The 12,389-nt window shown below is 43.7% G+C and overlaps 2 protein-coding genes across 2 annotated transcripts in view; one reads left to right on the plus strand and one right to left on the minus strand.

Moving 5' to 3' along the window:
• The window catches only part of LOC120557129 (DDB1- and CUL4-associated factor 1-like), a 39,129-nt gene extending 37,979 nt beyond the window's left edge, over window positions 1-1,150 (minus strand). Inside the window, exon 1 of the mRNA XM_039797162.1 lies at window positions 724-1,150. Coding sequence (XP_039653096.1) covers window positions 724-759 — 36 coding nt within the window. The 5' untranslated portion in view covers window positions 760-1,150. The remainder of the gene's footprint in view (window positions 1-723) is intronic.
• An 8,260-nt stretch (window positions 1,151-9,410) lies between these two features.
• On the plus strand, window positions 9,411-11,624 carry LOC120557130. The gene is made up of 4 exons (XM_039797163.1): window positions 9,411-9,451; window positions 10,121-10,153; window positions 10,978-11,256; window positions 11,335-11,624. Exons 1-4 carry the CDS (start codon window positions 9,418-9,420, stop codon window positions 11,622-11,624), a joined length of 636 nt encoding a protein of 211 aa, XP_039653097.1. The 5' UTR covers window positions 9,411-9,417.
• The last annotated feature ends 765 nt before the right edge of the window (window positions 11,625-12,389 follow it).

The following is a 12,389-nucleotide window of genomic DNA, read 5'->3' on the forward strand; positions in this document are numbered from 1 at the left end:
GTTAAAATGTCCGAGTGTCTTTAGCGATAGGTTTATTGCGCCAGTTAACATTTAAAACAAACAATATATTGTGCAGCCCGATAAACAGATTATTGAAACAATATCGCACCTTTTTTATTATTATTATTGTGAAATATCCAAAAGATTTTGGACAGATTTGGAGTCTTACTTTTTTTTTTTTTTTTTTACTTTGTCTGCACCTTTAACCTTAAGATATCTGTTTCTACGATAATTCCAATAATGCTGCTCTTGAGTATCTAAATCATTTCATCATCTCTGTACGCCAGATTTTATATTCACGAGCAGACATTTTCTAACTCATCTCCTAATATTGTACCTTTCCTAGTTTAAATCTCTACTGAAGTCACTTAGCTCGTTGAATAACAAAGAAAGTATTCAAATTGTGAAAACTATAGAGCTTTTCCTCCCTGAAAACTGACTAATTGTAAATTAATGTTTTCATGTACCTTTTTCTGTTTCTTGTTTTTTTATGTAATGATTCTGTCATTTCTTCGTTTGTATTGCTTCGTATGTTAATTGTATCTTCATAAGTTTGTACACTTGATGTTCACGTGCTATTATTATTTACCTGATTCTTTGTCTATAATAAAAAAAAAAGTAAATAAAAAATAATAATATTGTGCAGAGCGAGTGTGGTATTAGTACTTTGTAAAGGACCTGAATACGTCCTCCACTAACGTTAGTGCCTAATATAATACTTACCAGAAGTTGTTCGAGTGTGGCTCGGCGTTGAGGCATCACACAGCGGGCTGTTGTCAGATACTATGAGAGATATTACAGCGGTGCTGTGTGTGTGTGAGAGAGAATCAGCAGCAGCAGCAACAACAACAGGTGGCCTCCTCCGGCCGAGACAGCTGGCTCATCAGAGGACACTTTCTGCTCTGTGTGAGCTTTCAGCTAACGCGGGCAACAAGGTGACAGTTAGCTTCAACTTAGCTAACTCGGCTCAATTCACGCAGCCTCATTAGCATTTCCTCTTTGTGTTAAAACACACACTCAGTCCCTCCTCCCCGTGTGTTAACGCTGTGGTAAGTTAAGGGAGCGAAAGCGGCAGCGTGTTGACATCAGTCGCCTCATGTCAGAGACACACAAACAGCTTCAGCTAGCAACTTCACAGCGTTTTAAAATGTGACACTCACCTGGAGGTACGAGCCTCTTCTTTGTTGCGTTTCTCAGTTAAACTCCTCGTTGGAAGAAATTCGGCTTTTTGTTTTTGCCGGGAAAAAACCGAAAACGTTAGTGAAACAACGCTGATATTAAACGTTAAGGAAAAATAAAAAAAAGTATCACGTTTATTTTCAAAACTTCTCCCGGCGGCTGGGCGCTGCGTCATCGAACGTCATGTCGGTCGAAGTTAGATGACGAAGGACGGCGAACCTGCTCATGGGACTTGTAGTTCAAAATGTATTTTCAGGGTATTATGTGATAAATGTACTCATTATTTTAACGTGTTTTTACATAAGTCAAAAAATAAAAAATAAAAAAAGGAGCCAAGCTTTTTGGAGCTGGCTCCTAGATATGTACAAACAAAAAACCTGTTAAATTATATGACTTTTTTATTATTATTTTTTTTATATTTATTTGATTTCTTTGCTTTTGTTTTGGTTATATTTTCTTTTTGGTAACCCCTTAACCTCCCTGGCTTGTTTGTGTGTGATTGTAGACTCAAATATGTTGTTTACCTTGTTTGTGTGTGTGTGTGTGTGTGTGTGTGTGTGTGTGTGTGTGTGTGTGTGTGTGTGTGTGTGTGTGTGTGTGTGTGTGTGTGTGTGTGTGTGTGTGTGTGTGATCTTGTTTAACTATATTCGTGGGGCCCAAAAACCGGGAGTCCAGTATACTTGTGGGGTCCCGACAGCTTTGTGGGGCCAAAATGCTGGACCCCACAAGTTTAAAGGGCTGTTTGAGGGTTAAGACATGGTTTTAGGATTAGGGTTAGAATTAGGTTATGGTTAGGGGGAGGGTAAGGGTTAAGGTTAGGCATTTAGTTGTGATGGTTAAGGTTAGGGTAAGGGGCTAGGGAATGCATTATGTCAATGACGGGTCCCCACAAAGATAGTGCCGCAAACCTGTGTGTGTGTGTGTGTGTGTGTGTGTGTGTGTGTGTGTGTGTGTGTGTGTGTGTGTGTGTGTGTGTGTGTGTGTGTGTGTGTGTGTGTGTGTGTGTGTGTGTGTGTGTGTATAAAGATTGTTAAAAAAAAATTAATTACAAAAAATGGTAGAAGTGGCAAAAAAACACTATCTATATTTAGTATAAGAATTGCAAAATTGCAACACACATGAACTATATTTTAAGTTTAGCTGCTGGTCAGGTTCTCAGGATATCCTTCCTTCCTTCCTTCCTTCTTTTTCCTTCCTTCCTTCCTTCCTTCTTTCCTTCCTTGCTTCCTTCCATCCTTCTGTCCTTCCTTTTTTCCTTCCTTCCTTCCTCCCTTCTTTTTACTTTATCCCTTCCTTCTTTCCTTCCTTCCTTCCTTCCTTCTGTCCTTCCTTTTTTCCTTTCTTCCTTCCTTCTGCCCTTCCTTCCTTTTTTCCTTCTTTATCCTTCCTTCCTTCCCTCTTTCCTTCCTTCCTTCCTTCCTTCCTTCCTTTCTTTCCTTCTTTTTCCTTTCTTCCTACCTTATTTCCTTCCTTCCTTGCTTCCTTCTTCCTTCCTTCTTTTTTCTTCCTTGTCATCGTTTCATCCACAGGTGCTTAAGCATCCTCGTACTGGTGTTAGTACAGGGGGGGGCACCGTCGTTTCTTGGAAGTGGTATGGACTTATGGATGTAGCAATTGGGAGCAGGCTGTCTGTGGAGCAGCCTGTTCTCTTTGCTTCCTCCAACCCGGAAGTGGCGAGGGCCTCACCCCCTCCCGTGGTGACACCGGACAAGGGAAGGCTTCAACGTGTCTACCCCAAAGAGGCGCCGGGTAGAAACAATGGAAATCCTTAATGGCTTAAAAGATAATGAGCGGCAGTACGATGAGGGATTGCAGGAGATGGAGCGAGAGCACCAGAACAGAGAGGAGACCAGAGAGAGAGAGGCAAGAGAGGCTGCAGAGCGTGAGGAGAGGCAGCACCGTGAGGCTGTAGAGAGGGAGGAGAGGTTTTTCAGGGATCTGAAGGAGTGGGAGGAGAGGAGGGAGAGGGAGATGGCTGCCAGGGAGGAGCACCTTCACATCTTTTTGTTTTTGTTTTTTCAGGTGAGCCTGGTTGGGTAACTCCAGACTTATTCACATTGTGAATAGAGTCTGGCTGCTCTCAATTGGTAAAACCTTTACAGGAATTGGTTGTATGCTTGCGTGTTTACCATAACTAATTGGTAAAGACAACTTCATCATTGATCAAAAATTCCTAAAAATACTCCCTACTTTGTTAAACTTATGAGAAATGTCACGGGGGACAAGTAGACAAGGTATGTTCTGGTGTATGAATTGAAACACTTTTCTGACAAAAATGTGTTGATATTTGCTGGCTTTGTCACTTTCAGGCTAATTGTAGGGTCAGACAATGCTTAATAATATTGAACACACATTACATTTGCCAAATGGTCAAATTATTTATTTAGATTTTTTAAAATGTAGTCCAGGTCAGGGACGTAACACATCATCGCTATCCTCTGTCTCTCATCTGCACCAGAGACGGCTCCTGGAGGTGCTGGTGCTGGTCTTCGATCTCTGGGGCCCAACCATGGTCACATTCCGTGCCCAACACAGCCATGAGTGCATTGAAGGACTCCCTTGAAAGGCGGTAGTCAACCCTCAGGTCACTGTGGCCGTCAAAGTATAGGGCCAACAGTGGAATTGAATGATCTGGCAGTAGTTTCTGGGGCTGGGAGGATGCTGTGAGTGGAGAGAGAAGAGCAAATTAATATAATAATATAATATATAATATAATAATGTTTATCTAGTTCTGTTACTATCCCTGTGTTTTCCTTATTTCATTATCTTTTCCTAACATTCATCAGAATTAGTACATGATAGATCATATCAACAGGCCTGTATTCTGTTGTCTATTGCTTGGTGTATGTTAGTGTAAAGATCAACTAGTGGAGAGCATTAAAGGAACACGCCGACTTATTGGGACTTTAGCTTATTCACCGTAACCCCCAGAGTTAGACAAGTCCATACATACCCTTCTCATCTCCGTGCGTGCTGTAAAGCTGTCTGACGTCTCCAGCGGCATCAGCCCATCACAGAACAGGCAGGTGAATGGTTCCAGTAATCCTACTGCTCCAAATAAGTGACAAAATAACGCCAACATGTTCCTATTTACATGTTGTACTCACAGTCTCCCCACAACACCCCCTCTTCCCAGTGAGCTCCCTACTTAAAGGAGCCGCAGTCTCCAGTGAATGTCTCTATATTGTGGGTCACCACACAGGCCCCCCAAGAATTCACTCGCAGTGGCTGGCCGTAAATGATCTCAGCAGATGAGCACTGCAGGTCCTCCTAAGGCGCAGAATGCAGGCCAAGCATGACCCACGGGAGGCAGTCAATCCAGTTGCAATCTGTTAGGCTGGCCCGAAGAGCAGCCTTCATAGAACGATGAAAAAGCTCGCACAGCCCGTTGCCCTGTGGATTATACACCGTGGTACGGTGGAACTTCACCCCCAAACCCTCAGCAACTGCAATCCAGAGCTCAGATGTAAACTGTGGGCCCCTGACGGAGATGAGATCAGCTGGTGTCCCAAAATGGGCTACCCAAGATCCGATGAATGCCCGGGCCACTTCCGCAGACGTGGTCGAAGACAGAGGAATGGCCTCTGGCCATCTGGTTGTCCTGTCCACCACAGTAAGGTGAACCCCCTGGAGGCAGGTAAGGTACCCACCAGGTCCACGTTGACGTGGTCGAAACACCTCTCAGGAATCAGAAACGGCACCACGGGTTCTTTGGTATGACGGTGTACCTTGGCCTGCTGACAGCCAAACATCCTTCCTGAGGCCAGGTCAGACAAACTTTACATCTACCAGCCTGGTAGATGGCTTCACACCAGGGTGGGATAAACCATGAATCATGGCCAACCTGCTGGCACCATGGGGCGGAGCTGGCCAGTGGAGACGTCGCAGTAGAGCGTGGTATTGGCCTTATCAAACACCACGTCCTCCAACTGCAGCCCAGTGGTGGCTGTACGGTAGGCCTGCACCTTTGAGTCAGCGGCATGGTCAGCAGCCATAGCAGTGTAGTCGAGCCTCAAGTGCAAGGACCTTGCAACCGACCTGGAGAGGCAGTATGCCAATATTGGCGGTGGTAAACAAAAATTGTTCCACTCAAAAAGACATGGCACAGCTCCTTGAATGAGTTTTCGACATCCTGTGGTTGTTATGATGACATCTTCTAGCTTAAAACGTCAACTGCAGACCCGGGCGTTATCGGTAGGAGTGAAGTTCTCGCATCGTATCTTGACTAGCCACTTAGCTCGCACCTCAGGCTGATGCAATGATGAAAACTTACTTCAGAATTGTACCTCGATGAAACGGCACATCGAGGAACACTACAATGTAATTTAGAGTTGCCAAGTTATGGGACCAATGGGGGTTTGCCAATCATGGCCTTGAAAGTGGTGTGTGACTTGTAGTTGGAGAACACCTCACTTTGCAGAACAAGAGATGAGGGTGTTTGACAAAATATTTCTGTACAGTCCAGCACCACTTGTGTGTCGGCGTATGGGGAAAACTCTGGTGGTAAGTGAGCTTGTATGACTGCTTTTGGTAGCCACAGCCTGATAGAACACACAAGGTGGTACAGAAAGTGTGTCCAGGTCGTTACAATTCTGCTGACAGTGGTGTGGTGGATACCAAAACGGTTGGCAAGATCACGGAGAGGTAGGCCAATGGCGAGATGCATTAGGAACAGAAGTAACTCCAACTACAAGTCACACACCACTTTCAAGGCCATGATTGGCATTGCCACCCATTGGTCCCATAACCTTTGTCTCTCCACTGTATGCAGGTTCTATGAGCGATAGGGAAATATTCAGAATTTCAGGGATTACAAAATGACTCACAGCTGACATGGCAGTTATGGTGGACAAGGGATTTCTTGTGGATGCTCTTGTTGTACCCTGCAAAGTTTACCCGCCTGCTTTTCTGTCAAAGAAAACTCAGATGAGTAAACAGGATGTTGAACAAACACAGTCCATCACCCGTTTACGGGTTCACGTTGAAAGGTGTATCCGCAGAGTTAAAGAGAATAAACTGTTTGAAAAAGTTATTCCCTTATCTGTGTGTGGGAGTATTGATCAACTGTTCAGTGTGGCTTGCTTCTTGGTAAACTACCGAAATGGACCCCTTGTCAAGGCATGGGCCACTCGACAGTGAAAATCTGGACTGGCATATGACTGTATTTTTCTCTATGAGCTTCCATATACTGCTTACTATTTTGTCATTTACTATGTTTTTTTGTATCTTGTGATATACCTTTCAGTAAGTTGTCTGAAATATTGACACGTTTAAATTTGCCATTTATTGTCTTTTACACTGTGCAAAAGTTTGGCATCGGACAGTTTTTTGACGCACAGCATTTTTTCAAATGCAGCGCCGCCTTCCCGGGAGCGATATTTTGTTTCCCACTATGGCCACGCTTAGGAAAACAAACTGTTGGGTTTAGGAAAGAAACATTGGGGAAGGCTTAAAAAAAAAAAACTGCTGAAAAACACCACACGTGGGACACAATCCCGGCTCTCCTGGGTGAAAGTCCTGTGTTTTACCCATCCATCACCCCAACCAACTTTCCTCCGCGGACTTACGTCCCTTCATACTACTGCTACGGTGACAATTCACACATAAACATGCTAAAAAACGATTATGCGTCTTCATGACATGCCAAAATGGCATACGAATTGGCGTGTCATACATACGCCACTTTATGAGATCAGTCTGTCCAATGAGACAACCTGTAGGTGGACCGAAGAGGGAAAAGTTATATGCGTATCCTCGTCGTCGCCAGGCTTGAAAACCAGTTTGTTAACCCGAACATCTAATGCAGATTTCCGCAGAAAGGCCACTGATGAGCCACTTTCACTATTAACTCTGTATATAGTTTCCCCACAAAATTTAAAATTGTCATTTTCTGAGGACCGAAAACCCGCAGAGCTCTTAGTATGTTGGTGTGGACAGCGAGATTATTTTAGAGAAAATACTGAGTTATCAGTGTTTAAAAACCAGTGTTGTACATGAGCCACGGCTAATGATTGGGGGATTGTAGCAGCTGATAATGTTGGCTAACACGAATATCCCTCTAAATGGGATCAAAAATACAGTCAAACATGTGAATGTAATAAATGATATTACATTATGCCGTTGATTGTTACTTCAAATGGGGTGTTAACGTTTGTGATATTGTGATACGTGACATTATCCTCCGATTATTTCATTATTATCAGCTGTGAAAAGTGTCACGATCGTGACTTTGTGTTTCCTGTTTTATTTTGAAATCTGTTTGTCCTCCCTAGTCTTGTCTTGTTTTACTTTGTTTTTCCCTCCTGTTCTGATTGTCTGCCCCGCCCTGATTTGTTCCACCTGTTGTAGCATCTGATCCTTGTTTGTTCATTACCTGTTGTATTTATGCTGCATTCATGCCACCTTGGAATAACAGGCACCGCCCCTGTGGTTACGTTGTTTTTCCGACTGGCAGCGTTCACATGGTCGGGATGCGTGTTCTTCTTCTTCTGTTATATTGGCGTTTGGCATAACAACTTGTTGCATGACTGCCACCAACGGTTGGGCGTAGCCGAGAGCATCAGGTGTGTGAAAACATGGAGGCCACAATAACAAAAGATTTGCTGCTGTTTTCTTATGCGAGCATCCAAACAGCACATGGACAAGTGTGTGTGTTTGTGTTATCTGCAGGACAACCAACGGGAAAAGACACGGATAATGTGTTGTTTTTTTATACATAGGCCTATTTTTGCATAATTTGAAACATATTATGTCTGTGTATGTTTCTTGGCAGAGGCATTTGTCCACAATAAACAGTTTATTGTCATTGAAATATGTTCAGTGAACCAAAGTCACCTCCATCAAACGTCAGTTGTCAACAACGCGTCACCAACTGGGGAACTCGGTTATCAAAATCCAGCCCGAGTTTCCCACCTCTGATTCCCACAGGACGTTACGTGAATGGTGACGTTTTCACTCGGAAAAACGTTTTTCCGATGTCCATGAACGCACGGATAGTCTCTGTGTTTCCCCTGTCTTTTGTCGGATCGTTGTTTCTGTTAGTGTGTGTCTGTCTGTCTAAGATTCAAGATGGCTGACAGTCGTTTTCATTCGGAATACCTCGGCCAGACTCGGCAGTCCAACCCCCTGTGGGCGTGTTGAAAACATACGGAAGTAGATCCTACTACTGGCTGTAGTCCTTTGCCTCTGGCCCAAAAATCTTCCAATGACGCAAAAATCGTCATTTTATGTCATCGGAAGATTTTTTCCAGGCCCCAAATGCAGAAATCTCTCGTCTCAGGGGGACACGAGGGAGGGAGGCACGGTCATTCAGAAATACTATCGGGTTTCTACTGATACAAAGCTGAATGCTAAATCGGTGAAGTATCCCTTTAAGAACTGAGCCCCAAAAAGTTAGTTTAAAGTACTTCTTACTTCTACATCCATGATGACAAGACAGATGTTAAAAGATCAATTTCTGGATTTCATTAATCGATGCTAGATCACTCAAACAGAGATTGATATTAATTGGAAAATGTATTATTTGAACCCCGCCCTAGCAGGGGACAAAAAGGTTTCTTCATAAAACCGAGGCTCCATCTTTTTGTCTGTTCTGCAGGTCATGAAGTTAATCCAGATGGTTTTCGACTTTCTACATATTTGTTTTAACAGCTTCTTCTTAGTTTCCAAATGTATTGAAAGCTTAGGGCCACTACTGAAATGTAACCCTGCTCTTGGTTCTTCGGTCAGGGGCCTGGTTTGCTCCGACGCAAAAGTGGAGGAAGCCGTTCATCTGCACAAACTGCCACGACACAAAGCTGGTTAAAAGTCGGACCGGTATCCCTTTAAGTGTACGCTATATTTAGAATATTTTCAGGGCCATACCTTGCTGTCAGACAGCCATTTACAACCGGGAACTGACGGCGTTATCTCTGCTCTCTTCAAAGACACCAGACTCCTTTTGACAATAACAACCATTTAACCACCTAGAACACGATGGGAGTTGCTGCCTCCATCGCTCACTTAGTTAGTTTTATTGTGGGACTTTGGTGATTTAAAGGGTTAGTTCTAATTCATTGGGCCATAATCTTAAAAGATTGATCTTGGTCTGGTGATAGCAAGACTAGTTGTTTCCCCTAAATTGGTGTAACTTTGTGTTAAGAACCATCAGGAACTGAATCAGGTTGGTTCAGTTTGAAGAAAACAGAAGCTGTGGTTTGATGCCGAGAGGTGTGATCTGTTTGTGCAGAGATTGACAACATGAAGGCTTCATCATCTGTGTCTCTGCTGCTCGGTGAGTCTAAACATGTTCATTCGCCACTTCATCACAACTTCAACTCTCTCCTCTGGATGATTATATATGTTAAAATCAAAGTTATAAGATATTGATGTTCAAATGATAAAAGTGGAACAGGCCGGTTGATAAAACCTGTTGATTATGAAACAATAAAGAAGTCGTTCCACAGTTTTGACGGCAGGAAATAAAAAAACGATCATTGCTTATCGGTGACTTTAATAACTTATTTTATCGCTTTTTGTATAAGTTATAAAGATCATAGAAAAAAACACTGACAGTAAGAAACGCACATTCATCACACTTTAGATCTCTAAGCGCTACTTTCAATAAGTCGTTATTTAAATTGAAACAGTGTAAGTTATGGGGAAGAGATGCTCTCCTCTTCCCGCTCTCTGTAATCAGATTACTTGAGTTTGAAGGTAACATTGCTACCTGTTCAAACTCAAACAGTCAGCAGTGACTGAAAAGTCTGAGGCAAAAGCTTCTGTAACGTTTCTATTACCGTCTTTCCTTCCTGAAATCTATGAACTCAGATCACACTTTAACTACCGTTAGTGTCTCTTCTCCTTTTCTTCCTTCAGACTTTAAGTTTTCATAGAGATGAACGTCTTCATGAAACCTGATCAACACATTAACAGTTTTAATATTGATAATGATATGTTGCAGGTGTGATGCTGTCTGGACTGACTGTGTCTGCAGGTGAGCTGACACTAAATAATAATGAAAATATAAAATTATAAACATACAGTATCAAAGTGTAAACTCAAACAGTAAACAGACTGAAAAGGCAAAAGCTTCTATCAGTCCTTCCAGAAAAATGTAGAGTTTTTTTGTCATTGTTGCGGGCAAAAATCCTTGATTATGCGACACGTTTTCTTGAAAAATGTGATGGAATACACGGGATATTTATGCAATATTATGCTATGAAATTGCGGGAACTTGCAAAAACTGCGGTTTGATGAAAAAGAGAAACAAAAGTGATTCCCCCCCAACACCCTGCTTTTCGATGATGTTCACGTCGCATAATTACGTCACTTCATAAGTTCCCATGGCAACAGGGGAAAATGGCTGCTCTTGTGTGAAGTAAACCAATTTAATTCTAAAAAAAAAAAAGCATGTGATTATGAAATCATGCAAGTCCCGCATATTTTGCACGGAAATTGACAATTTCTGCGGCGAAAGTGCGGCGTATTTGAAAAAATGCGCCCCCCCGCATAAATATGCGTACTTTGGCTGATTATGCATTGTATTATGCGATCGCATAATAGTGTTTTTCCGGTTTTCCGGACTGTTCTACTTGCCTCTCCTCTGTTACTATTGGTTAATAATACATAAAGCTGTCTGTCCATCTGTCTCTCTCTGTCTCTTTGGTAATACATACACTCTGTCTCTCTCTGTCTCTCTGTGTCTGTCTGTCTGTCTCTATGCCGGTCTGTCTCTCTCTGTCTGTCTCTCTGCCTGTCTGTCTTTCTCTTTGTGTCTGTCTGTATGTCTGTCTGTCTCTCTGTCTGTCTGTACTGCAGTGTTTGTGGATGTCAGTCCAAACCGTCATCAGTTCCTCCGAGGGGAGAGTGTGTCTCTGAGGTGTGCAGGAGGACCGGTCTCTGCTGGATGGAGGCTGAAGAGGGCCGATGGTTGCAGGGGACAGACTCAGTCATGTGATGAAGATCTTCAGGACTTTGGGACGTTCGCTGGTTCCTCCTGCATCGTCTCCGATCTCTCTCCAGCTGCAGACGACAGAATCTACTGGTGTGAAGACAGAGCTGGGACGGAGAGCGGCCATGTCCAAATCCATGTGTCTGGTACAAAAACCAACTACCTGTACCATGCTATCATATTCTAACATATGCTAACATGCTCCATGTGTCTCTGTTGTTTAGATCATGTGATCCTGGAGATCCCCACTCTCCCAGTGATGACAGGAGATGATGTCACGTTGCGCTGCAGGTCAAGATACGAAGTCCTGTCTATCCGGAGAGAGCGTGTGATTGGAGAAAAGAAGAAAATAGATGATCTGCCGCCAGTGTTCACCATCAGCAGCGTCCAACCGTCTGATGAAGGCGTCTACAGGTGCAGTGCTCAGGACTATGACATGGTGATGATGTCCAGAGAGAGCAGGCTGACTGTCAGAGGTCAGGACAACTCAAACATCGTCATGAAAACGGTTTAACGCAGGGAGACGAACAACAAACAGTCACACACTTTCACAACAACGGCTTCCTATCATATACTACGAAATCAGGCGACTGTCAGAACTGTAGACAGTTGAGTTTAGCCGAGATAAAGTGAGCAGCACGCAGCGACGATTGTTAAGTTTAGACACCAAAACGATAGTTAGGATTAGAAAAAAGATGTAACTGTCGAAAGAGAGTCCAAAACATGCCCAAACAGGGTGAATGAGAGGGGGAAACGCCAGAGCAGGGGGAATGAGAGGGGGAAATGCCCGAGCAGGGGGAATGAGAGGGGGAAATGCCCGAGCAGGGGGAATGAGAGGGGGAAACGATTCCTTTTTAAACGATGTAAATGTAGCCTCAGAGACATCACAGATTCTGGAAGTCCTGAAATAGAAACACATTATTAACTCACTCTTTTTGTCCACAGATCCTCCTGCAACCACCTCCCTCCCTCCTCCTCCCTCCTCCTTCCTCCCTCCCTCCTTCCTCCCTCCCTCTTCCTTCCTCCCTCCTCCTTCCTCCCTCCTCCCCTCCCCCTCCCCACCTCCCCCTCTGTCTGTTTTCAGAGTATTGCTCCACTTGCTGGTCTTCTGTCTGTACTGCATCTCTACAGGTGTGATGGTGTCCATCTGCTGCAGCAGGAAGAAGACAGGTGACACCAACACCGACACACACACACACACACACACACACACACACACACACACACACACACACACACACACACACAGACACACACATGTATGCACACACAGAAACAC

The sequence above is a fragment of the Perca fluviatilis genome, chromosome 4, assembly GCF_010015445.1.
Source record: "Perca fluviatilis chromosome 4, GENO_Pfluv_1.0, whole genome shotgun sequence".
Taxonomy (NCBI): domain Eukaryota; kingdom Metazoa; phylum Chordata; class Actinopteri; order Perciformes; family Percidae; genus Perca; species Perca fluviatilis.

Coding starts and splice junctions, on each gene's coding strand:
- LOC120557130 (XM_039797163.1), top strand. CDS start 9,418: ATGAAGGCTTCATCATCTGTGTCTCTGCTGCTCG. Junction 9,452..10,120: donor ATCTGTGTCTCTGCTGCTCG/GTGAGTCTAAAC, acceptor GATATGTTGCAG/GTGTGATGCTGTCTGGACTG. Junction 10,154..10,977: donor TGGACTGACTGTGTCTGCAG/GTGAGCTGACAC, acceptor TCTGTACTGCAG/TGTTTGTGGATGTCAGTCCA.